This window comes from Aquila chrysaetos, chromosome 4, assembly GCF_900496995.4.
Source record: "Aquila chrysaetos chrysaetos chromosome 4, bAquChr1.4, whole genome shotgun sequence".
In the NCBI taxonomy this organism is placed as follows: Eukaryota; Metazoa; Chordata; class Aves; order Accipitriformes; family Accipitridae; genus Aquila; species Aquila chrysaetos.
In genome coordinates this window covers 5863123-5890211 of record NC_044007.1, presented here as the reverse complement: position 1 = coordinate 5890211, position 27089 = coordinate 5863123, and the positions used below count along the sequence as shown (strand labels likewise).

At 42.9% G+C, this 27089-nt stretch overlaps 1 protein-coding gene across 1 annotated transcript in view; it reads right to left on the bottom strand.

Moving 5' to 3' along the window:
• COL22A1 (collagen type XXII alpha 1 chain) overlaps positions 1-27089 on the bottom strand; it is a 239637-nt gene that overhangs the window by 39600 nt on the left and 172948 nt on the right. The window contains exons 28-42 of the mRNA XM_030012461.2: positions 25625-25678; positions 25181-25216; positions 22015-22077; positions 20764-20817; positions 19652-19693; positions 18128-18160; positions 14744-14797; positions 14161-14214; positions 12957-13010; positions 10881-10934; positions 9223-9276; positions 8169-8273; positions 7578-7622; positions 5368-5445; positions 41-76 (exon numbers count right to left, since the gene is read on the bottom strand). Of these exons, the coding sequence (XP_029868321.1) occupies positions 41-76; positions 5368-5445; positions 7578-7622; positions 8169-8273; positions 9223-9276; positions 10881-10934; positions 12957-13010; positions 14161-14214; positions 14744-14797; positions 18128-18160; positions 19652-19693; positions 20764-20817; positions 22015-22077; positions 25181-25216; positions 25625-25678 (816 nt within the window). The remainder of the gene's footprint in view (positions 1-40; positions 77-5367; positions 5446-7577; positions 7623-8168; positions 8274-9222; positions 9277-10880; positions 10935-12956; positions 13011-14160; positions 14215-14743; positions 14798-18127; positions 18161-19651; positions 19694-20763; positions 20818-22014; positions 22078-25180; positions 25217-25624; positions 25679-27089) is intronic.

Genomic DNA, 27089 nt, shown 5'->3' with positions numbered 1-27089 from the left:
CCCCATAAAATCTGGGTGTAGTTAGAAAGACATACTGTACCAATGACCCTTTGTCCCCTGGGGGTCCCACAGGGCCCTGCAAAAAGAAAAGACACAGCAATCAAAACACCAGCAGACCTTAAAATGAACACCCACCTTGGCTGATCAGGGTGGGTCCTGAAGCACCAAGATAACAAAAATTGGAGAAGAAAGGGTCAGGAAAAGGAGCGAGTTTGACAGGCTGCTCAAACAGATATTGTGGGAATGTGCAATACTCACGGTAGGATGTTTAGGGGAAGGATTAAAGGCAGAGTAAGGAAGAAATCAAGGTGGATCATGGAGGAAAAAGTGTGAGGAAAAAAAAGAGAGAAAAAGGGACTAAAGAGGACAGTTGTATGCTAACATGTTGCTTGTCTGACTGAGCCCTGCACTTTACCACCACAGCCCATCCTATGTTCTCATTAAATCCTATTTGTAACACTCTTCAGCATGGGTGAGCTCATTAATCTGAGCTCATGTGGTTGAATGTTCGTGAGCTTCAAGCTAGATGAGCTGGTGAGTAGGAGAGGTCTGGATGCCAGCAACTGGGTTGCAAGGCTCTGAACCCAGGGGGTTTGCAGGTCTGCCAGCAACTGGAGGACACTGGGGTGCAGAGGCCTGGGTACTGGGCAGAGTAGGTGTCCAAGACCATCTGCTAGAAAGACCCATATTTCATGTGTATATTCCAACAGTGGCCTTCAAACCTGATCAGCTGGAGAAGAGAAGCAGGATCAAGACATCCTTGTTCATGTTTCTGAGAGTGCTCTTTAGGTTTATGTAAGTGTTGATAAATGCCTTATTCTCTGCATTGGTCTGTGTGGCTGCACGCATGTGTGCGTAGGTGTGTGTTGCATATGCATATGCCCATTGGCAATACATGCTCAGCATCACTACTGGATGGACTTGGGGACACAGAACCCCAGCACCCTTGCATCTGTTGAGCTGGGACAGGGCAATTCTGCCCAGGTCCTGAAGACCGCTGTATTGAGCTACCTCTAACACAAGGAAAGGCATCCCACAGGACCTGTACGCTCTTTAAATGAGGTCAAAGCAGGGAGTTCAGTGGGCTTGCATATGCTATTTGTTTGGGGATGCAACTTAAAAAGATGCAACCGAGTAGAATGAGCCACTAGAAGGTATCCACTTCTATAGGAGCACCACAGAATTGATGTGGTACCCATATCCAGCATGGAAGAGTCAGTCTGGCATTCCAAACACACCCAAACCAAGACTTGGCCTCACATCTCTGAGGCCATGTTTGAATAAATTGGCTCACACTATGACTCCTCTCCCTTTGGTTTCTATTTCAGGCACATTAATTCACTAATCCTCATACAGTCCTCCATGCAAGATGCCTTAACGCTCTGCTCAAGCAAAGGCTAAATACATAACTCTGAACCCATAGTAATATGAACAGGGCAAGGCAGAGCAAGACCCTTCTACTTCTGCAGCACACACATTCATTAGGCAAACTCAGCAGGAGCATGTGAATTCACCCCATTCCTCCAAGCAGTCCCCTCTCCTGCTTATGGTTCAGTTGGGAAGAACACACTCTGCTAAAACTCAGTTTATGGCTCAGTGTATGTAAATAGTAACTCAATACTTTAGAAGACAAAATAAAAAAATCCTAATCTGTGTATACCTTTTATGCAGGGAGCAAAGCCCAAGAGACGTTAAGGGCACAGGAAGAACCAGGGTGAGCACTCCAATTAAAAAGAGTTGCCGTCTCACAGCTCTGAAGCTGAAAGTATTATACGCACAATTTTGTCATATTGCTAAAAAGGGTATAGGCTGACACCTTTAATTCGGTGTGTAATATGCACTGAAGCAGCTCCACTGACTTTATTCTATTTTCTTATTGTGGGACTCAGTCTTTGTGCAAGCCTGATAGATTCAAGGTTATACAGTGCTTTTCAAATTCCAGAGTCTTTGCACTGGAGCTGAGGTTACGATGAATCTACAGTGGAGAATATCATCATAATAGTCATTTAAAAAAAAAGCATTTAGTGAAGCAGATTAAATAAATAAAAACAAGTCAATCAGGAATAGTGTGGTATGTAGGTGGCTACTCATCCTGCCAGTGGTCAAACAATGGTGACATAGAAAAAAAGTAATCCTCTGGTGTGAGACAAGTGATGGTCTACATCTGGAGTCAAGTTCTTAGTCGTTTGTGTTCATGGATATGCGATGCTAAAGCCCCAGTGAAGAACAACTTTGTCATCTGGTGTATATCAGGATGCAGAAGTGAAATCACCTACCCCTGTACTGAAACTAGAAATCAGTAATTAAAAACTAGCCACACCCTCGTGACTTTCAAACAAGCCAAATGCTCATTTGCTAATTTCATTTTAATTTTAACGATCGAATATTAAGAAATGCAAGAACACCACTGTTCCTGAGATAAATCATAACAAATAACACCCAGCAAATCTTCAAGCATCGGTCACCCTGTGAGGACCATAAAGGCCATGACACAGTCACAGCGTGGAACATGACTGACCCAGTCTGCATTCCCATATATAGTCTTCAGTGAGGCAAAAGCAAATATTAAGTGGAAATACACCCCAGAAAGCTAGATTTGTCAACCAGTATTACACAGTAATACGACATAATTTCAAGGTAATTTCCTGTACTAATTGGGAAACTTATATCTAGATAGTCAGAGCATGAAATAAATGACTGTGATTGGTACAGTATCATGGCATGTACAAGGGGTTGCAAAAGAATGCAAGGTCTCAGATGGGAAGCTCGTGAGGTTCAACAAGGCCCAGTGCAAGGTCCTGCACCTGGGTCAGGGCAACCCCCAGTATCAATACAGGCTGGGGGATGAAGGGGTTGAGAGCAGCCCTGTGGAGAAGGACTCGAGGGTACTGGTGGATGAAAAGCTGGACATGAGCCAGCAATGTGCGTTCACAGCCCAGAAGGCCAAGCGCGTCCTGGGCTGCATCCAAAGAAGCGTGGCCAGCAGGTCGAGGGAGGTGATTCTGCCCCTCGACTCCACTCTCATGAGACCCCACCTGGAGTACTGCGTGCAGCTCTGGGGTCCCCAGCACAGGAAAGACATGGACCTGTTGGAGCGGGTCCAGAGGAGGGCCACAAAAATGATCAGAGGGCTGGAACACCTCTGCTATGAAGAAAGGCTGAGAGAGTTGGGGTTGTTCAGCCTGGAGAAGGGAAGGCTCCAGGGAGACCTTATTGTGGCCTTTCAATACTTAAAGGGGGCTTCTAAGAAAGATGGGGACAGACATTTTAGTAGGGCCTGTTGCAATTGGACAAGGGGTAATGGTTTTAAACTAAAAGAGGGTAGATTTAGACTAGATATAAGGAAGAACTTTTTTACAATGAGGGTGGTTGCATTGGGTTTGTGTGGTGGGGTTTTGGTAGCAGGGGAGAGGCTGCAGGGGTGGCTCCTGTGAGAAGCTGCCAGAAGCTTCCCTGGCTCCAAGTCGGACCCAGCTCTGGCCCAGGCCGAGCCCGTCAGCGACGGCGGTAGCGCCTCTGGGAGAACAGATTTCAGAAGGGGAACCTGCAGTGAGTGAGGGGATCGGAATGTGAGAGGAACCCCTCTGCAGACCCCGAGGTCAGTGAGGAAGGCGGGGAGGAGGGGATGCCCCCGCAGCCCGTGGTGAGACCAGACGGCAGGCTGTCCCCCCCCAGCCCAGGGAGGGCAGCGGGGGAGCAGATGCCCACCTGCAGCCCGGGGAGAGAGGAGCCCACGCCGGAGCAGGGGGATGGATGCCCCACAAGATGGCCGCCGCTCCCTGGGGAAGCCCGCGCTGGAGCAGGCTGGGACTGAAGGACTGCGGCCCACAGAAAGGACCCACACCAGGGAAGTTTGGGAGGAACTGCAGCCCGTGGGAAGGACTCATGTTGGAGAAGTTCATGGAGGACTGTCTCCCGTGGGAGGGACCCCATGGTGGAGCAGGGGACGAGTGCGGAGTCCTCCTCCCCCTGAGGAGGAAGGAGCGGCAGAGACAAGGTGTGAGGAACTGACCCCAACCCCCATTCCCCGTCCCCCTGCGCCGCCGGGGGGAGGAGGGAGAGAGAACCGGGAGTGGAGTTGAGCCGGGAAGGAGGGAGGGGTGGGGGGAAGGTGTTCTAAGGTTTGGTTTTACTTCTCATTATCCTTGTTTTGATTTGATTGGTAGTAAATTAAATTGATTTTGTTTCTTCCCCAAGTTGAGCCTGTGTTTTGCCCGTGACCATAAGTGGTGAGTGATCCCTCCCTGTCCTTGCCTCAGCCCACGAGTGTTTCTTTATATTCTCTCCTCATCCCACCAGGGCCAGGCAGGGAGGACTGAGTGAGCAGCTTCATGGTGCTTTGTTACCAGCTGGGCTTAAACCATGACAGTGGTGAAGCAATGGAACAGGTTGCCTAGAGAGGTTGTAGATGCCCCATCCCTGGAAACATTCAAGTTTAGGTTGGAAGGGGCTCTGAGCAACCTGATATAACTGAAGATGTCCCTGCTTACTGCAGGGGGGTTGGACTAGATGACCTTTAAAGCTCCCTTCCAACCCAAACTGTTCTATGATTTGATGATTCTATGTCCTCTAGAAATTACAGCTAGGAATAAAGTTTGCTTCCTTCTAAACTTATTTCTCTTGCATATTCAGTGCATATCTGGAGGACTCTGAGCAGAGGTACAGTCAGAGCACTCCCAAATCCCCCTCATCTCAAGAGGAGTTGTACATGCCAAAGAATTGATCAAACCACAGCGATATGAAAACCCAAACTTTCCAGAGCAGACTCCCAAATACACCTCGTGGCCTACTGATAAGGGTATACCTTCAACACTGTCAGCAGGAGGTGATGGTAGAGCTGTATGAGGTGTATCTAAACCTTTGTGGGAAATTATGGGGACGATGGCTCTCTTGGAATGCAGCAATTTAAATAATCTGATTTTGTATTTCCCTATCAGAGCACTGACTGTGTCACTGATGTGGGCATGTGTGTCACACTCATCCCTTCTAATGGGGTGACAGCAGGGTTACACCTCGCCAGCAGACCAGTCCTGCTGGCTTAGCACAGATCTCAACTCACATCCACAGCCAATGTGTCAAGACGATGCAGAAAAGTCACAAAGTAACAGCCAGTGATATCAATCACTTCTATAGCACTTCTCTGCCTTTCTCTTTCAACTAAAACCAAATTCATCAAGAGCCCTCACAACAGGCGTGTAGACATCTGAGCCACAAATAGCAGCCTCTAGACTAGTCTGCGGTTTGCATCTTCAGAGGGTAAAATGTCCCACAGGCTCTTGGCACAGCTGAGCACAGGCAACGCATTCCCCAGATGGCAATAGGTAAGTGTTCGCCTCGTTACAGGTTGCAGTAGGACCTGCTACTTACAGGGGGTCCAGCCAGCCCGATTCCTGGCACACCTCTGTCTCCTGGCTGTCCAGGGAGGCCAGGAGCTCCCCTCTCACCCTGAAACAAAGGAAAAAGTTAAAGGCTTTGTGCACCGTTGAGAAAATATGCTGAAATGCAATCAGGTTTTACAACAGAACGTAACACAGATACATCCTGACCTGATCCTGCCCACCAAGGAACGGTGTCAGGTTGTGGCAGCACGGGGATATGGCAGAGTTACTGTCACATCATGCCAAGAAAACTGCCCCCTTCCTTCACACGAGCCCCAGCCCACATCTGTGAGCACTCACACAACATCAATGTGTGCCACATCCTATAACTGAGCGGGAACACAGCCTCTGCAAGTATTTTATTTTAGTGCACGGCATCCAATTTCCAGCATTTGCAATTGCCTGCAGGGTATTAGGCTCCCTTCTTGGCCCAGGGAAGCACTAAGCACCATAACGTGCTTTTCTTTCTCTGTGTTTCTATGGTAGATGGCTAACCTGCAAACATTGCTAAGTCCAGATTATTTATCCAGGGAAGACAGACTTAGGGTTGTTCAGTTACATCTTAATATTCTTCTTTCCTTCATCAACATAGGCCTACTCACAGAAGTCTATAAATAATTTTTTGCAAAAAAATAATTCAACGTTCTACCACCCTCTCTAGAGGACTATACTACAAAAGGAGAGACTTCCCTTCTAGAAAACAGGATTTTCAATAGTAAAACCTGCAGAGCACAGACAACCACTTGACGCTGTTTAATGGGCACTGTAGACAGAGGGTTAAGAAAGAATTCAGCTGCAATACTTTAAATTTAATGTCTGTTCTCTTGTTATAGGGAGAAATCAAATAAGATTTTTATGGATTGTATTGCAGTTGTGAGATTCGGTCTCATGTTGGCAGTAGACTTATAACAATGAATCTTATTTATGTTAGTTATTATTACAGTATCTCCAGCTATATAGAAGCACGATAGAAGAATTGTTACCCGTGGATTCTGCCCCCCCCCCAAAGTCAGTCTGCAATATCTCCTTTCTTCCCTTTCTTTTTTTCTTCTTAAACTGATCTTATATTACAAAGAAACAATACTGCAAGGACAGTGAGAGAAAATGTACTCTGATTAGTTCAAACACTCCAGCACATCCTTTATCTGTTATTTTATTCAAGAACATAATTTCAATACAAAAAGTTAAATAGTATTTTCCCATGCACAATTAAGATTCTTACCATATTGTGTTGATACTGAATAGAATATTTCATGAGATTTCTTTTAGTGGTTTTTTTCTGACTTTTATATTAATTCTTAGTCTATTATTGTCTCTGTATTCTGAACTGTCAAAGATGTATACAACAGAATACAACGCATTTATACAGAATGCAGCAAAACCAAAAGAAAACACTTCACAGCAGTTTGGTTATTTCAAAAATACGGGACCTAGATGAATCTAGTCTCATACTGCTATATTCCTACTTATATGATTTATAGAATCTGTTTCAACATCCTAGTATTCTTCCAATCCAGATCAGGACACAGTCATTTCAAAGAGGAGAATTTCTGACCTGATTGAAGATTCAAGCACAATCCAGGTGCTCCCAGAAGGAAATGTTTTTGCTGTTTTATTCCCTTCTCTATTTGTTGTGTACTTATAAGGGAACAAACATTATTTTCAGCTGAAATTAGTGTCATTACCTTAACGAACTAGCTAGTCTTAGCCTTAACTACAAAACAAGAGGGCAAACCAGGACTATCTGGTCCCATTGGAAAATAATTCATATCCTCCTTGAGAGAGGTGAAGGAAATGAGTGCTCTGGAGGACTGCTCTTTGAGGGGCTGACAGGCGGTCTCAAGACTAGGTCATCCTTCAGCTATGCAATGCCTCTCTTTCTGTATGGATTAAAGGTCCCCAGCCACAGTTTCCCTGAAAAAGTGTGCATTTAGTCCTTAGTCTGTGTTGAATTCACATAATGCTGGAAGAAATTTTAAATGTGGAAAGTGAACACAGCTGATTTATATCTTAATATTTACATCTACAGACATATTGGAATAATAAAGAAAGGAACCTCCTAAAAGGCTAGAAGTGCACTTTTGAGTGAAAGCTTCACAAACTCTATTTTCCAGTGAAAAACAGACCATGTTTTCACCATAACTTTTTCTGCAGTTCTAGCGATGGAGAGAAGCAGTCCACAATAAAGGCCATGCTCACCTTATGTCCAAAGGGTCCTGGCAAGCCTGGTGGGCCTCTTTGCCCCTAAAGTGACAGACCGAAAACCAGAAAAGTCACCATGCAGCCAAACAGGAGCCTGGACTTTGACACAATCAAGGCAGCAAGCATCCCCTTCACCACGCTCCTTAGAATCATCGAATAGTTTGGGTTGGAAGGGACCTTTAAAGGTCATCTTTTACTGATAACATATAAGCAAAATAAATAATCTGCTAATTTGACTAGAATTAAATGCTTTTAGGGATCCTCCATCAAGCTAAGCATTTTTGTACTGGTCACAAGGACAACGATTACTCCTTGTGGAAGTCTCCATTTTCAATGGCCACCATGGCGCACTGAAAGGGGTTTAATGTTCAGAAATACAGCTTCAGTTCTCTCTGCCTTTTTGGATGCAGCAGTGTGATCTGCAGCATTTTGCACAACCAGGCCTTTTGCGTCTTCAGGTAGACAGCCCGCGAGCACTTGTGACAATGCAGCCTAACTCTACCACAGATCCACCATTCTCCTGCCGAAGTCGTGCTCATCTATCCCACACTGAACTACTCAAGCGTAAAGCTTGCCAGCAGAACTTACCGGTTCTCCATCTTTACCCTTACCAGGCAAACCCGGCTCTCCAGCAGGCCCTGGCTCACCAGCTGGCCCAGGTAAACCCACTTTTCCTTCTTTTCCAGGATCACCCTGTAGAAGACAATCCAGCAAAATTCTTAGTAGCATACTAAAGACCACTCCTGTCTCAGGTCTTTCATTGGGACCGAAAGCCTTCTCATCTGAATTTCTCTTGCTATCATAGGACACCCTCTTTTACGGGAAGCCTTTTCCTTCAGTAATCTCAAGGCATTTGTAATTTTCCTTAAGGAAAGTAAAAAGAGACTTCAAAATATTTTGGGAACCAGCTATATGAGAGAGCCTTTGGTCCACACATGACCCTGAGGTAGATCTAAGTAACCTGGAAGATGATTTGACTGAAGGGGCTGGGATTCATCCTCTTATAATCCCCATATATATGCATATATGAGGCCACGTTTCTGATTAATTATTCCTACTCCAGCAAACAAAGATCAGGACTCCAGCATGCTGGGCGCTGTGCAATGTATGAGCAAATTAGAAACGCCTGACCTCAGAAAGCTCACTGCCTAGCTATGATGGGACATAACAGTGAGGCAAGGCAGGCAAAAGGTAAGCAAGGATGCAGTGGAAAGCTGAACTAATGGTGCAGTTACAACAGCTTATCAGGAAAGCAGAAATCTCAGTTTCCTAACCATGAAAGCCAGTTTCTCTTCCATCTTTGGATTTACAGTGATGAATAGCAGGTACTTAAAACACCAAATCACTGCTCATGTCAGGTGATGAGGACAACAGAAGATCATCACTGCAAAATGCGTAGCAGTGACTTCACTTTATCTAGCTGTATTTCAGTGGTTTTATTAGGCAAAATACAAGGCTGCAACAGGGTGAAAACTTTATAGCATGTGCAATAGAGGAGGTTAGACAAGATGATCTAATGAGCCCATGTATCTTAACTGTCCACAAACCTATGAAATAATTTCCCTGTTCAGGCTGTTTCTGTTCCAGGTTACTTAAAATGCCCAAGAAGAAAAGAAACAAATCCCTAAAAGAAAAAACTCACCTTTTCCCCCTTTTCTCCTTCCTTCCCTGGTAGTCCAGGGTCTCCAGGCACACCCTGGAGAGAAAAGAACTTTAAAGCTTAAAACTTTCTTTTTAGGCAGTATTTGATCCTAAAGCAAAAGGATAGACCTGTGGGTTCAGTACAATCTATCTCAAGGATTAGTATCAGTTTTACATTTCCCAGTACAGACAACCTGTAATCCAGAGAACACCACAGAATAGCTGTGTACCAAGTGCTTAAAGGAGGTTTTTGGTTTGGTTTTTTTTTTTTTTTTTTTGCAATATAAAAAAGAGCTGAACAGCAATAGCAGAAATTGAGCTAATCCCAGATTTGTGCATTCTCCTTCTACCAATAACTATTTTTTTCATTTTGTGAAATCCTCAGCAGTTCCTAATCCATTACGAACAAACCCCCAATCATCACCTCTGTATCAGAGAAGCCAAAAGTCTCACAATATTAATTTTTTATGGCTACTGCTCTCCGAAGCTGTACATTGGAAAACATAGCTATGTTCATTTTACCTTCTATTTCAGTTTTCAATCCTTTTCACGTCTTGGCAGATCTCAAAGGATTCCTTGTCAAAATATAGATGACTTAGAGCTCCAAATTAAATACTGTAACTTCCTAACTCACCAAAACTCATTATGGAGTGGTACCCATTTTAAGATGTGAAATGATGTCTTGGCACCAGTAAGATTGGATTGACCTCCTCACAGGATGGATGCGGTAATTATTTTCCTTTCTGCACCAGTAAAAATTATTTCCAACTATATTAGCTTTTATAGATAATATATTGGTATTACTGGTATGGAAGTTTGCTAAAAGGAAAATGAAATTGGAAAAGGTCTTCATTTTCAGTATCATCTTTCAGTTTGAAATTAAATCACTACATTAATATAACTAAATCAAATGTATCTTAACAATTAGTAGAAAGGCAATTTAAGATTTCTTGGATTGCCCTGGTAATAAGCTCTGCCTTAAAGAGCCCTCTGTGCTAAACCACTGTGCCTGAATACATTATAACACGGGGTTTAACTGCTGTTTTTCACTCACTCTGGTGTAAACCCAGAGAAACCCCAGGAACTATAAAGAAAATTACACTGGTGGAGCAGGGAGTAGGGTTAGTCCAAAGATTTTTTTGCAAACATGAAAAGCTCTGTCATGCGTAATTTAATAATGGTGATGAACATCTAACGAGGTAAGGAGGACACCATATTGATTTCAAGGCTCTGATTTTAGGATCAAATACTTACATGCTTTCATAATAAAAATGGGAGTTTACCATGCAATTTTTATATCAAGAAGTCATGTTTTCAAAAGGAAAGGACAAAGGAAAATGAAGCAAAGGAAACAAAATCAGAGACAATAAACATCGCAATTTTTCTGTTGAAGAGCTAGCAGCAAAAATTGCTTTTGACAATTTGGTGAGGAATGAAGCAGCTCCATGCCTCCCTCTTGCTACAAATGAATAGAAGAATGTGTTTCATGGGTACACCATTCCCAGATGCCTCCAGATCTTTCAACTGAACCATAAAAAAAGTGTAATGAAACACAGCTTTTTGAACCTGATAGTAAACCCTGTGGAAGGGAAAACTAAACATATTAAAGAAAGAAATCAGGGCATAGATGGGAAAACAAATACACTGGTGCATACATACCACATTTCCTGGCAAGCCTCTTGGACCTGGGGGCCCTGCTGGTCCAGTCACACCCTGTTTTAACAAAATGAAGTGTGTGTGCATATGTAATTCACAACTTGTACCACCATAGGAACAAGATGTTCCAAGTGAGATTGGAGTTCATGTCAGACAAGGTGTTGTACAAGCACAAAGCAAAAAATAGCATTTTTGCAAAACACTTTGTGGTGTAAAGAAGCATGAAACAATACAAAATGGATGAAGACTCTCTTTGGGAGCTTAAAATTACCTTCCATCAAAATAAATCCTAAATCTAGCTGAGATACAGGAAGAAAAGTCTGGGCCTGAAACATCAAAAGAACATAGGAAAGTATGTTGATTTATCATTAAAATAAAAATCTAGGTCAACAAAATATGCTTTGTTGACAATTCTACCTTTCTCTACTCTGGGGAACAAAACCTGAAAACACTAATTTGCACTAAATAGATGAACAGCACAAACCATTCAGAGTGTTATTCAGAGTTCTGAATTGCACGTTTTTTCTGTCTACAAGTGAAAGCTTTTTAGGGTGGGAAAGCCCATGTGTATCCCCAACAACGCATGGGGGACATGAGAGGACATATATTTGGGGGTTTATGTCCCCATAGAGATGTATGTTTGGGGCTACCAGGCTGTATTTAGACATTTTCCTCTATACTTCACCGTATCAAGTTGAAGTTTCTACCTCTTTTGTTGCTCGTCAGCCTGCACTGGCCAGGGTTCACTTGTCACCACAGCTTTGCAAGGAAAAGGATTTCTATTAGCATACCTAAACCAGACAATCTAAAAACATCTGCATCAGTGGACTGAAATAATCTCTCTGACTTGGAGTACAGAGAAACCCCTTCTACTGGAAGAGCTGCACAGTAATATCTTGCAGAAGGACAACGCAAACAGCTGGGAGATGATGAAAATCTTCCACAGCACAGCTCTTCACAGAGTAAATGTCTATCTGTTGCCTTTGGCTCACCAAAAGAGAATTAAAGGTTTCCTCATTTCTGTTATTTACAGTCACTGGTCTATGAGCCGACAGAAACATTCGGAGCAGTGGCAGTCTGTGAAAGGATGGCAAAAAAAAAGGTACCTGCATATAACTGCCTTTCCGTATCATTAACATCCTCCGAGCCACCAGGTTATACAAAGAAATAAAACCAATGGGTAGATTTGGTGGAAGGGGGATGTTTTTGCCTTTTCCTCCCCGTCCCTCCCTAAAAAGATTATGGAGTCCTTCAACCAAGAGTGAAAGAGAGCTGGGAACAGCCAGTTCAGAGTTTCGGGTCAAAGCACTGCTAGAGACAATGTCTAAGCACAAACCCAAGAAGGAAAACCATGAACACAAAGGTGGAAGAAGAAATTTCAGTGCTTTAGGACGCTTAATTTGGATTTCCTATTCCCTCCTTTTCCCAGACACAAACATCCTCTCTTTCAGTTGTTATTTCAACTAGTTCTTCAGTCTTCCTCCTCTGCTTGCAAAGAAAGTATGTGGCCTTTTATTCAGCCGCAAAGGGCTTATACGCTCTCACAATAATAAAATGGGACTTGAATCCTTTGCTGTTCTTTAGCACACAGCCAGACAATAGCAGCACTCCCTACAACACATGCCTCAAAGTGGTATGTGATGATTCCCCCGGTGATGAGCCTGTATTAAAGAAAGCAGAAATGACTAAGAAGCCTAAAACCAACCGTGATGAAAAACTAATTCAGGCTGCTGATGAGAAGTGAGCTCCCTGCACCAGCTGGCTGCCTGGGCTTGGTTGATATCGCAGTGCAGTAACAAGCTCTGTCGGCACCTCACCCAGAAAACAGGGCATTTTGTTAGAGAGGGAGGGACTTGGCCAACAAAAGATGCACAATTTAGAGCTGGGCTGACTGGGGCATTGATCTGTTTGGTGCAGCTGCGCCTGTTTGCCCACAAGCAGCGACTCTCCCAGCTGCAGCTTAGGATGTGCCCTGTGCCCAAGCAGCCTGGGACTGAGAATCTGTAAGGCATTGACTTCAGTGTCCCTTCAGGTGTGTTACTGTCAGGGAAAAATTCCGCAGGGGAAGCAGTTACTCACAGTCTCTCCAGGGGCTCCAGCTTCTCCTCGGGCTCCTTTCTGCCCCTTTGTACCCTGTGCGGAAGGAAGAGAGATACCAGCTGATTAGAGATGGGACGGGACCGCCTGCCAGACAAAAAGACTTCAAGATGCCTGAATGTGTGCTAGGCAATGGGTTTTGTTAATCAATTCACAGAGGAGTTTAACGGCTGAGGAAATGGCTCCCAGTTCTCTGTGCAGTGAGGAAATGAAATATAAAACTAAAACCCTGAGACATAAGAAGAATTACTAATGACTGATCAGCTCAGAGGCTGTTTCTCAGCACAGGATGCTCAAACTTGCAGGCATTGATCCGGGTGAAACTCCTTCCTATCCTCAGGCCTACCAGCTACTTCATTTCCAGCTCAACTGTGATGGTCCCTCTGCACAGAGGAATTTTTGCCTGCAGTTCTCAAATACAAAAACCAGCCATTTAGAAATGGTCAAAATAGATCACAGTCCAGAGAGTTTGTCCCAGTCCTGCATAGAACGTAGTCCTTTCTTAAGGATTTTGGCAGGACAGGGTCTACTCACTGAACAGTCCCCCATTTACCAGATGTTAGTTAAAAGTTGCATGGTATTACTGTTTTTTTCATAATTCTAAGACTGCTGTTAACCTAAGCTGTTGACGCCCAAGTAATAGCTGACATATGGCTTGGGCACAGCACAGATGATGGCAGAGTGAACACCCTCCCATGCTGACATGAAAATATACCTCAGTGATGACTGGAAATAATATGCGTGAGCCAAGAAACTTTCAGAAGATAATTGAGACTATAAAACCATTTCACATGAGCCATAGTGCATTCAAGGTCAAACGGGCTGGGGTTGAATCTGAATGCTCTGCAGTGTTTTGGAAATGTACTGCAGTAACTTATCTGTGAGAGCTGTGGTTCAGTGGCATCAATACAAGATGCCCTCTTGAAAGATTCTGAAGTTGGAAGGAGTCTCTCAGACAATACTGATCATGCTACAGAGATGCCATGTTTCTGCTTTGATTTTCCTTATGTTGTCCTGATGTCCAGCATAAGTAAATACCTCTACAGAAGTCCCTGAATTTACAACAATGAGAAAGGAAAAATGGGCTTTTGGTGTATAGCGGAAGAATTATTTACAGTGATATAGACCTTGAAAGCACCCCTCTCTGGTGATGTCAAAGATTTTCTTCAAGGCTGGGCCCTCTCACCTGTACTCCTGCAGGCCCTGGGACACCTTGTTCACCTGGGACCCCAGGTAATCCCTGCAAAAACAGAGGGAGAGGTGAAGGAGCTGTAGGAAACTGCTCCTTTCTTCTCCTGAGCAGACAGAGATGTTTCTTCTTCCTCCCACTGAGAAAAGAACGCGTGGGTTTTACAGAGCCTGTGACTGCACAGGACTCTGTCTCTCCTGGGGGCTCCATCCAGAACAAGAGCAGTCCAGAATACAAACGGAGTAGTCAAATGCACAATTTAGCTGGGCTACATCACTTCAAAAGCCCTTAATAAATACTGTACAACCTTACTGTCAGCCAAGCTCTGTCTAGCAAACCCCATAGCCCTTTTTTCAGCTGCTAAGGCCCAGAGCTATAAATTAGGTGCTTAAATTCATGTAGTCACGTTGCTTCCTCTACAGTCAGTACAAAGCCAAGCACCACTGTGGCCATTTCTGATGAGAAGCACCCCATCCATGGAAGGAACATGTCCCACCCTCTCCCTCCGAAACAGGCAGCTCTCATGTCGTCTCATTGCTAAAGTTCAAAACCAACTGAAGAAACACTTGGCTGTGCTTACAGGTTCTCCGCTTGTTCCTTGATCTCCTTTCTCCCCTTTTGGTCCAGGTTCACCCTGATATAAAACAGTAAGACAAAGAGAGAAATAAAAGCTATTTCCATGGCTGGAAGTCACACTAGTCCTGTTTGGTAAGAGAGGTCTTTCAATCAGTTATCCATTTCTGATATAGAGTAGCTTCTTCAAAGGACTTTGAGGTCAATGAATCAAAACTGATAGCACACATGAAGACTTGGAGATCATTGTCTAGACTTTTTGGATTGTTTAAAAAGAGAACAGTTTTCGCTCATAGAGAATAGTAGTTAAAGAATTCACCCTTCCAAAATTTGATCAATTCAGCTCCAATGTATTAAAAGGCCAGATGATATAACCAACAGCAAAAGCACCAGTGCCACTGCACTACCTCTCTGCAGGACCACAGACCTAATGTCATCCTACAGCTGGGGAAATTATCCCACACACAGACGGTTCCCTATTCCACCTACGAGACAGAGGCGTTCAGGGTCTCATCTTGAGCAGTTCCAGAGATGTGCACTACGCAGCTTTTCCTGTTCTCTAGTTCTGTTAACATCTCCATACATTCATGCAACTTCCGCTCCCTCCTGCAACGTCAGTACATTATTTCGTGCACCACTATCACTAATTGGATTAATTTATTCCCGTTCTTCCTCCTTACAGTAAATTGAAGATGCTTTCAGGCAGAATTTCATCAGCTTTGTTCTGACCTCTACAACAATAATAAATAAGTCCATATTTCTGCTTTTTTTTAAATTGAAAAGGAACAACACACAATTATGGAACTAGCCGGAATAAACCAGGCACTACATGAATACTCACATTTGTATATTTATATGAACATATGTATTCAGGCAACAGCAGTCATTACTTATTCATTATTTATCATACAAAGTGTTTCAATTATGCAATCAAGGAAGAGTGAGAACATCAGTGATTTAAGCTACATACACACGCAAGGAATAGTGATCAGTCAAAATGCAGAACCCAAGACAAATCAGCTTGAATTTTATTCACATCAGCTATTTGCCAATCATTTCTGCAACACCTGGGAATTCAAAGTCCATTTGCAAATGATTCTCTAACAGACAAAATAAATGTAACTGCATAAATATTACTTATGTCTGTATTTATTATGCATTATGAATAAATATTATCATCTGTGGTAAATAATAGGAAGAATTTTACTCTACAAGTAGCATCCCGTTAGATCAACTTTTAATCAGGCAGTCCCTGATGCCATCTAGTGGCCTTCAGAAAGATAACGGGACCACCTAAAGTAGTTCAAGCAAAGGGACCCATGCAACAAACCTGTATGGTTGTGCCTGGAAGTTGTTTAGCGTAATGACATTTCAAGCTCTGAAACCCTTTTGAGAGAGCAGAGCAACAAAGCCCAGACAAACGGCAATCAATTTGTAGGCAGGGATGGTGTTACTGTGTGGGAATAAGGGCACATATTACCAGGGAAAACAAGATTGCAAAGGGAAGAAGGAACTCAACAGGTAAAGGGAGGAAGTTTTTTTAACATTCTCCTTTCTCCCACTTTTTCCTTGATACTTGACTTGCATGGTAATGAAAAATCGGCAAAATTCCAGCCTAATGTCCTTGCACAGCCACAAACATGGGTAGAGGCAGCATTTCTTAACCCAACCTGCCAGCAAATCTGCCTGCGAGTCCTTTCAAATTTGCCGAACCCATGACTACCTGCCGAGACTGTTAACACTGCACATTGTCGAGACCTCTGCCCCTTAAGCTGGACTTAATCCACTGCCACCCACTTCTTTCCTACAGCTCAATGAACAAAAATTATACGGTGACAGCTAACAGCTGCTACCAACCCGGGCCAGATCAGTGCTTACAGCTTCCTTGACCTGCTCTCGGCAGTGCCCTCCTGTAGTCTCAATTAATGCGTTAGTCATTTCTGTGCCACTTAAAGGAGAGTAAATGCAGTGGGGGCTCAGCTGTGCCAAGCTCCAGTGGGAGATAGAAGGCAAAGTGAGGAGCCATCTCCTGTTTTACTGCTTTTGCCTCTTTCCAGCCATCATACCTGACCACTGCTGTGGTTCTCGCACACACAATCTCCGAGAAATATTTAATGATTTTAACTGACTAGCCTAAATAAACATGAAAAGCTCCCTGCACCCCATAGAAGAAACTGACACACCCCCCCCCTACTGCCCTGCTGCATCAGCAAGTTTCTGCAGAGCTCACAGCACAGGCTGCACCCAAAACACACAACGGAGCTGCAACGATGGGTAAATGGGAGCTCAGACACGCTTTGTCAGAGATTTTCTATTTCTGACAGTTACTAAGGTGTGTTTCAAATTAAATTGATTTTGTCTAATAATAAATAAATAGAGTAATGGTGCTGCTGCCTTCTGTCCAGGCTGTGTTTCCTGTCTCTGCCTGTGTAAGTTGCTCCCCAGTACTGTACACCACATACTCAATGGAAAGCAATGGCAAATACTGTTTTGGTGAGTGTGTGACAACCTTCAGCACCCTGCTGGTCCTGTGGCCTCTGTAACATAACCCATGACACTCTCCTAAGGCTTATCATCACCTTCTGACACCTTAATTTGTAGATCTGTAAATCAAAGGTAACTATCCTTACCTCTCCTTCTCCTCCCAAAGCTTGCAATACTATGTGCAGACCCGGGCTACAGTATCATCACATTCATCTTGCACATGCAGAAATCCCAGTGACCTGATTTGCTGACACACTTCAAGCCTTTTATTCTTTACTGTCTTGCAGCTCATTTACAAGAGCAATGCACTCAAAGCAAGAGAGGTAACTCCTTCTGCGATTGTACCACGACAAAGACCACATAAGATGTCATTGTTCTGCATATTTCCTTAGTATATATTAGCAAACTATGAGCCAAGGGGAAAAGTGAACCAAATAAATCTTGTCTCTATTTCCACTACTACCTCACATTCTTATTTCCTTCCTCAGCCTCTGAAGAAATTGGCATATGCACTTTCCTTTCCAATGCCACTCTTACAGCCTACCTCTCCCATTAAAACATGCCATAAAGCCTCCTGATCCTTAACAAGCTTAATCACATACCAATGGTGTAATCCTATATAATGCCAGATATTTCCCACTATGTGCTGCAAGCACTCTTCTTTTAAGAGGCTGGGACAGCATACAGCTGTGTCCTGGCCACAGCTGGTTTGGATGCTGCTGTTACCAGGACAGCTGTGGGCTTCTCATCATGGCTGGTTACAATGGTGAAGTTGCCCAGAACCAGACTCAAGCTGAGTTCTTTACTGAAAGCATTTAAATAACATGAAAAATACAAAGGTGCTGTGTGTCTATCAGATACCAGAGGTAATAAGCCAGAGGCCGTGTTTATTAGAGATGTTACTTACAGGAATCCTAGGGTGTGGGGTAAAGAAGGCTGTCTGGAAGAGAAACCAGATTGTTAAAAGAAGCATTGCCTATTTTCCTTTAAATGTAGTAATTTACGTATTCTCCTTGTCATTACAGATTACACATTCCATATATCCATCAGTAATTTTATAAATGAGCAACTCATTGTAACATCTGGCTGTTTGGAAAAAAGCCCACAAATATCAGACGTTTCCTAGAATATTTGAAATATGAACATAAACTCAAAAACATCCTGTATGTCCCACTGCTATGAAGCTTGAGCAGTTGGGCACATCTTCTCTGTATCTATCCATGTTGTACTCTGTAAGCTGCTTTCTCCACCTTGACTAAGACAGATTTATCCTTGGTGTTGCAACTGGATCATTCTTGTGCGATAGACATGGAGTCTTCCTACATGATACAACGAAGCACCCTTTGGCTCAGACTAAAGAGGCCCAACTAATGGCAGGGAATAAATTATAACATCTCCTCTGTTGCTGCATGAAGGTCTGTACCTCGATTCAAATTCTCTCCATGATGTGACTGTGGCAGCTATAACCAATGGAGCTGAGCAAAGCTGAAAAGTGGTTCTCTGCCATTTTTTGGAGGATCTGTGACTGGGATCAGCCCTCCTGTTGCAATGACAAGCCTGTTCCTAGTGCTTACTCCAAGCTGCTTACTCAGATTTTGCTGGAAGAAACTGTGAGGTTTATGTATTTACATTCAGTGGATGCTCATTTAATTGCCTGTAGTAAACTTCATTGTAATTATGCTCACGCTCCCAAATGTAATTTTGCAGGCTCGTTTTTAAAACAATAAATTGATGATTTCTTGATCTTTTTTTCTGTTAGCAGAAAGGGTACATGCAATCAGGTATGACTGGTTTATGTGTTGGATCCAGTGCTGGACCCAGAATGAGCTCTGGGATATGAGGGTCTTTCTGGGGTTACAGCACAGCACAGCGCTGTATGCAATGGAGGCTCTGGGAGGCTGCAGCATTGCTGAAGCTGACTTCTCCACCCCATAAGTTCGTGTCAATGAGAAGTGGAACCCTCTGCTCTTCTTGGAAAAAGATTAATTGTTCCCCAAGAAGACAAGCTGTTGTTCACTGCAATCTGTTGAGGGTGAGCCAGTCTTATCCTGAGATCCCAGTGGGAAAAATCTAGCTCACCCTGGAAAATCTGTGTGAACACACTCCCCGTTTTCAGCCATGACCTTCTTCAGACAGCTTCCACAGCTGCTAAACAAATCATAAATTCAATTTAAGTGCTAAGACATGGGCATACAAAAATGCTGTTTGCAAAGAGGCAGAGGAGGGCACAACCTCCCCCAAAAATAAAAAGACCAAATACAACTCGATATTGCTTCTCTGACGCAAAGGGAGATACTCTCGGAGTAAATGGGTCCTACAGTCTCTGCAGAGAAGTAGGGATCTTGAAAAGCTTTGTTTCTGAGGAATTTGTGTGGAGGAAATGTAAGGATACCTTAAATATTGTTACAGCACAGAACACAATCTTACTTACTGTTCCAGGTAAGCCTGGTGGTCCAGGAGAACCCATGTCACCCTAGAGAGAGGAGAAAAATATAACTAAGGATATAAAAAGATGCCCCAATAAAACTCAACATGATCAGCTAGAAGATGTAACATTACCAGATGAGATGTAACCCAATGACAACCTGTCAGCTCAGTGACACTGAAAATCCCATAGCACTTCTCTGACGGGTCAAATTTACCCCATTGCTCTGGCCAGAATTTCTGTTGTCCTTGCTTTGTTGCATACAGGATTCTCACTTTGCTGTCTTTATTACTTTATGACTTTATCATTGATCTGACTTCACAGGTCAATGAATTTCTAATGTTACCCCACCCATTGCAGGAGTGATACGGAGTTTTAATTTGCATTTTAAGTTAAAGTTGATCAAAATTCTTGATTGAAAAACATGTTTTAGCTGAACTTCTTTTGTGGATGGAAAAAAAAAATATCCTCTGTTTTTATTCAAAAATACAAGTTTCTAAATCCAGTTCTCGCCCTCCATAGGTGGTGAAAGTCACTGGTAAGCTGAGGGCTGATGTATCCTAGGAAGAACAACAAAATGGTACCCACTTCCAGATGGCTATTGCCACTATAATGAGGGCAAATTTTTCACTATACAACCATAGGCATCTGCAAGGTCAGTGCTTCATTTTCACCTTCATGTTCACACTGGTTGAATGTAAATTTTGGTGGACATCACCTTTGTCTAGTTCTCTCATTTACACTAAAATTAGGAGTATTGTGATGGCAGAAGCCCAGGCCATTCCTTAAATTATTGTTCTAGCACATCACAGGCAGGCACAGAAAAGTTCTTTAGAATTTAATTCCAGGCTTATTTCCATCAGACAATTTTAAAACAAAGAAAAGTTTCCTTGAATTAAAGAAACTGTCCTTAGATTTCATCAGCTGCTTCCTTTCCTTGCATTACTCAATAAATGGTTGTCTCTGTCCCACATACAGCTTTCTCTGCTGCTTCTCGGTAAGGCTCAGCTAATAGATTTCTAATGTTTCTTCAGATATTCTCCTCTATTACTTGTCTTTGTGCCCTTGCCTCTTTTCCTCTCTTGTCTAAGGAGAAGCATGCTCATTTCATGACTCACCTTTTCTCCTCTTTCACCTTTCAATCCTGGGAGACCATCTTTTCCTTTTTCTCCCTAAAAACAGGGAAAAGAAAGCAGGAAATATGCATGTTTTGATTTGATTGCATCAGTCCCACTAGAATATTTTACACTTTCAGTTGATCTTACCTGTCCTCTAGGATGTAGTGCAAGCAATTAAAAACATAACACTTTGGAGATGGCTTCATAAAATCCACGCTATTTTCAAAAGCCAATGAATAGCAATTAAGTTCATGGAAAGGAAATCCTAAATCAACTTGCATGTAGAAGATCCTACTGCTTGATGCAGTTATAAAACCCAGATTTTTTCTAGTTGGACAAGAGAGGCACCAGAACAGGAATTAAGACCCAAAGCAGACATTCATACTACCAGTTTTGTTTATGTTAAAGATTTCTGAATCATCCATTCACTGGTGACTACCTCTCTATTTTGCCCAGGTAGCCTGGTCATCTGAATGGGAAGTTCTTAACAAGGATGATGTGAATACTCCTCAAAGTGCATACACAAAATGTATTTATCCTGCATTCAAATAGGAGCTATCTGACCTACATTTCTGTGATTTTATATATAGAGAGAATATATTCTATATCCTATGCTCTACAATACATATAATATAGCAAACTGAACAGTTAAGAACTCAGTTGATTTTAGATCTCTCTTGCTCACATTCAAGCATGCAGTCAGTTATCAGGAGTACAGGCCTCATTTACATGGCTAAATTTACTGTCAGGCCCCTGATCCAACTATTTACCGGTATGTAAATGCCTCTGGAGGTCTGGAGCTAGCCAGAGGAAGCAGTAGACACCAGGACTGGGATGGAAGTTAGGCCACCAGAGAATGATCCAACCGTCTAGAGCGTTCTCCAGGGCTCAGTGACAAGGGGGATTTGTGATTTTTTGTTGTTGTTATTTTTTTTTTTAACGTTCTTAGATCAGGCAGGTATTTCTGAAAGCAAGGCCTAAAGACCACCGTACCTCTTCTACTGCCTCACAAGTCATAACCTTCTGCATTTAGGATAGACACTGTTCATTAGCACCTCTGCTGCAATTAGGAACAGTCACTGGGCAGTAAAGTACCTTTTTGGAAGGGGTACTTGGTGACCTTGCTGGATGCCAATCAGCTGCTCACCACAGCAATCACACCAAGAGAGAACATCATCTAGGGACACTTGAGATAAGTCCTCCTGGTACAAAATGGCCCAAAAAATCAAGCTGTGGCTCAAAGTCACTCACCCCGTCTCCTTTTTCTCCCCTCAGTCCAGGTAAACCCTGAGGACCAGGAAGACCTGCTTCACCCTGAAAACAAGATAAAGAAGTGTGTGAAATCTAGGAAGAGGCATCAAGCATGGTTTCTGTTAATAAACCCCGTTACTCTCAAATATAATTAAGAATGAAAAGGCAGAATGGTGGGCCAAAGTCTTCTCTCACTCTTGTCAGTTAAAAACGCATCAAGTCTGCTCCTCAGGGTAGGTTAATCTAGCCACAGTGCCCTTAGGCTGGGAAGGATGAAACCTTCATTTAGCTATCTCTTTGCATGTCTGATACTAGGCTGTGAATTGTTCAGAACTCATAATGACTGCAAGTGTTTTCTTCTTGATACCTAGTGACACCATGATACATATGGTCTATGCTGTAGGCAGAACCCGCCCCAGTTTTTTGATGGGATTGATTATAGATGTAGTTTGCTGAGAGAGAACGGGATTAGTTTGATTATCAAATAATTTCTTATTCTTGGAAAACCATTACTTAAAAAAGCAGCTAAGACCTCTCATTTTTTGCTGTTCCATGTTAACCGACACCATGGAATTCAGGACTGTTTTCTTCATGCTGCTCTGTAGCAGGACCAAGCAAGCAAATAAAAGCAGCTTAAAAATTTAAATCTAACTTTTATTTTCATTTTTAATGATCTAGTGTAGTCTGGAAATGCAAAACTGCACTGTATTAATCTGAACAGTACAGATGTTGTCTGATCTAGAATTTTCTGGATGCACTATTGCACATTTGGATTTCTTTCTTTTTGAGCCTTACCTTTGAGCTTCTGCTTTATAATACCTGATGTCAGAGTGATTATGATCTCTGTGTCATGTGATTTGTTCTAAATATATCAAGTATTCTCAAATTTAGCTCCGGGCTGACACAGTTTTTCATCTGAAAATAACTACGTTGTTTCCTACTTATAATTATTCTCCTATCTGCATTTGTAGTGCAGTATCACAAAAGAACTCAGTCATGGACAGGACCCAAATGCGCTAAGTGCTGTACGAATACCGAATGAAGAAAAGGTGAACTCCGCTTTAAAGATACTATCTGTGAAGTACAGGAATAGCCAAAACATTATCACGATATAGGTGCAGGGAATCTGCAGAAGAAATCAGGTGAGGAACAAGATGCTGTGGTGACCAAGTATGACTAGGAACATCAGGGTGATGTTTGGAGAATTCTGAAGACAATGACATTTGGTGACAGAGGGAGTGGTGCTTTGTGAGAGCCACTGCAGGAACCTGGCTGATGGTGAGATCCCAGAGATCATGAGGACAGAGGGCCTAACGTTAAAGGGAGAAAAAAGGAGAATTCAGAGGAAAAATAAAGAACATGTGGTGTAACTTAGGCCCCTGAAAATATACTGAAGGAAAACGTCAATGAATTTGTATGAGCTCAAGGACAGAAATGTAATACGAAACAGCCAGTATGGATTTGTTAAAAACTAATCATGTCAAACGCATCCAGTTCCTTCCCTTGACAGGATAACTAAGCAGACAAGGAGGAAGTATTTATGTGATGCCTCTTGACACTAGTAAGACATCTGACAGAGGCCAACATGACGTTCTCATTAGCAAACTACAGAAATACAGCATAGAAGAAGGGTGTCTGGAGGATGGTGTACAACTGATTGAAGAAACTACATTCACACACCTGTTATTAGCTGTTTCCTGACAAATTCAGAGGATGTATGAAGTGAAGTCATCTAATGCTCTGCACCATTCAATATTTTAATTTACGACTGAGGTGGCAGAAAAGAGAACATTTATGAAATGTGTGGAGAACACCACGCTGTGGAGACAGAGGCAAGCGTTTTGGAAGGCGGTATTAGAATTCAAAACAGCCCTGCGTGGGGAGACGATCCAGACCAAGTGGCAGTGATTTAGTCGGGGGTCTGACCTTTCCTTGCACTGGGCCCAAGTTTGCCCAGAAACAGCGAGTCCCCAGCTTGCCCAGCAACTGCAAGCCCAGCAGTTTGTTTGTCCAACAAAATGACACTGTTGGGTGGTGACCACAGTCCCCACTTGCAGGGGGGTGTAATTGTTATCCACTTAATTAAGTGCCTTATCCCAATAAACCTCACATTGTACCTCGGACACGGAACCTTATTCCTTCAAAGCGTAGATAGTAACAGAGGGTCTGACCGTGACACCTGACAAATAGGAAAAATGGTCAGCAATTCCTAAAACTTAATTGTCATGGAGAGAGTGCCACAGCTTATGGAAAGCTTCTATATGAGACTCCTCATGGACAGCTTCTTCCCTTCCTCCCTCTAAGTCCAGCTTGTAGTGCAGGTTCTGCTTTAGTGCACAAGACAACATGGGAGCAGAGGTCATGACCATTCTCCTATTTCATCTTTATAGCAGAAGATTGGACTAAGACTGGTAGGAGTAAGAGAAGACTGAGGCTCTGAGACTCTTCCGTTGCTGGCGTATACTCTGTAACCCAAAAATCATAAGATGTATGCCAAAGATACAAGACTCTGTCTTATACAGATTTATCTTTCTACAGATTTTCATACTACAGTTGAAAAGTTGGCATGCGGATGACAACGTTAACATCTATGGTTAGTGGCCCTGACTGGGCTCTAGCCAACTGTGTGCTTTAGGAAATCGCAGGACATTTCCCTGGTACTTCACTCAGTTCAGCAGCTGTCTGCTGAAAACCAAATCCCAATACAAAAAGACTAAGATAACTGTGTAAATTCTAACAGTCATCTGGGGTTATTTCCTAGCAAGCATTTACAACATAGAAATGACAGCATCACCCGTTGCATCACATAGTTATAAATAAGTTCCTCATCATCTAGAATCAGCACTCTGGGTTAATGTGAGGTGTGAAAGAAAACAAGCACTTTTAAGCCACTCTGCCTTCCTTTTCTTCCCTATCCACCAAGAACAAGATGACTGAATTTTTCAAGATACAATTAAAAGTTGGATTTAGCATATTTTTGTTCTGGAATTTTTGCATTATTCTGTCCAACCACGAGCCTCATCCACTCATCTGTTGCATCTTCAATCGCAGATGCAAACTACATGCACAGATCTTGTTACTGGCAAATGGCTTTGTTAATGCATGCAGTCACATTATATCACTCTGACAGGTAGGTCTTGCTGCTAAGACTATTTTTCCTTCTCACCTGCTCACCAGGTTGGCCACGGCTCCCTGGTTCACCCTGGAAAAACAAAAGCAAAACATTAACATTGCAAGGGCCCGACCCTTTTGTAAGAACAATTTCTCATTAGTAAAGTGTGTCCCCTATTGTCCTGGACCGTGTTGTTCTACCTACTTCCCATAAGGCACTGAAATTGCCTTCTTAAAGGCTTGGGAACTCAGACCACAGGGAGCCAACGCAAGGGCCAGGTCAGATCTCCCTACACATGTAGACTGGAGAGAGGAGCATAAAACAGGGTTTGGTATTTTGGAACACCATGAACTCTGTAAGGCAATGAGATGCATCAGCTAATCCTCTTATGCCTCCAATTTTAGAGGAATCTTACTCTCCTGACTTCAGTATAAGAACTTCCAAACTCACCTTGATTGATTCGACAGCTACAGCAAACTATGAAATAAAATCCCTTACCTTAGGGCCAGCTTTTCCAGGAAAGCCTTCCTCACCCTTTTCCCCTTGGTCTCCCTGCAGGGAACACAAGAAGTTAATATACAAACTCCTCTGGTAGTGCAGCATGTTTGCAGGCAACAGCGAGGAATATTTTGACTTAGATCTTCAGTATCAGCCTGAGGATGTAAATGGAGCCATGTGAGAATATGTTTCCTGGAATGTTCTCCCATTCTAGTGATGTTTGCAATCATACCTCCAGCACTGATCACCCTACTGGAATATTTCTGGAATAACACGAAGTCAACCACTGTTATGTTAAAGATGTACACAGTGAATTACCTGAAAAACAAAACCTCCATTCAGTTTCTTCAAACTATATGTGGTTAGAACGTCTACATTGTTTCTGTTAAGAAAAATAAATAATTGTGGGATTGGCACCTTGGCCACTGGGCCTCTTAGGTAAATACTTTGAAACTGATCTTTCAGCCTGGGTGGTGTCAGCATGGAGAGCAGACACCGCAGTGGATTAAGAGCTGAATTGTGCTACATAGCTAGGAAGTGCAGTAGGTACTACACAGTTCTGTGGATAAAATATGAAGTTTAGTTAGCCTCAGAAATTTGTTATAGGCTCCAAATTTCTCACCTTTATTCATCTGTCAATGGGAGCTGGGGACCCTGCTAGACCTGGGCTCAAGCACTCAGTGCACTCATTTGAGAGAGGCAAGTAGAAATGTAGTGTGTTATTGGAAGAAGTAGGGGTCATAGTGCTCAAGTATCAGAGGCAAGAAGACTGCTGCCAATGCAAAACAAATAGATGGTTAAGACCTGTTGTCCTTATTCTAATATAGTGTCATCATCCCCAAAGCCTAGCTTGGCCTTCATAGTCAAAATATGGTACATTCCTTTGACACTTATTTACATAGTGATGGCAAGTCAACCAGAGTGTCTCCTACTTCTAAATTTCCTATCCTCCTTCTCCCACTGCAGAGACAGCAGAGGAGACAACTCTTCCCAATCTGTCATTTGTAGAAGCTTTTAAATGGGGCATAAGAAGAAGGAAATAATGAAGAACCATCTTTCTGCCACACAGAACTATGGAAGCCTGAGGGGGATGGCATCTCTTCTTTCTAGCCCTTCAGGGAGGAAAGAAAGGAATGTCTTTGGAACCTGCTGCACTTCTTTGTTCTTCTTCTTTGTGCCTTGGACACATGCCTTGACTTGCCAGTGTCACTGGCTTTCTTGAGTGACAGTAGAAGCTTCTCTGTTTGCAACGCTCTGCTGTGTTTGCCGAATAGGATGCAGTAGTTGAAGACTGGAAGAGGATCTCTCATCCCTGCTGTATTTACAACCAGCTCCATCTTCAGAGTGACTCAGTACAGTGCAATCACACCAGCTGACTTGGCCGTGGAGCTTCAATGGTGGCTCAGGGATGTGGGATTAATGAGGTGTGTTTGAGTCTGGAGATCTGCTCCCCTTCCCGCTTACA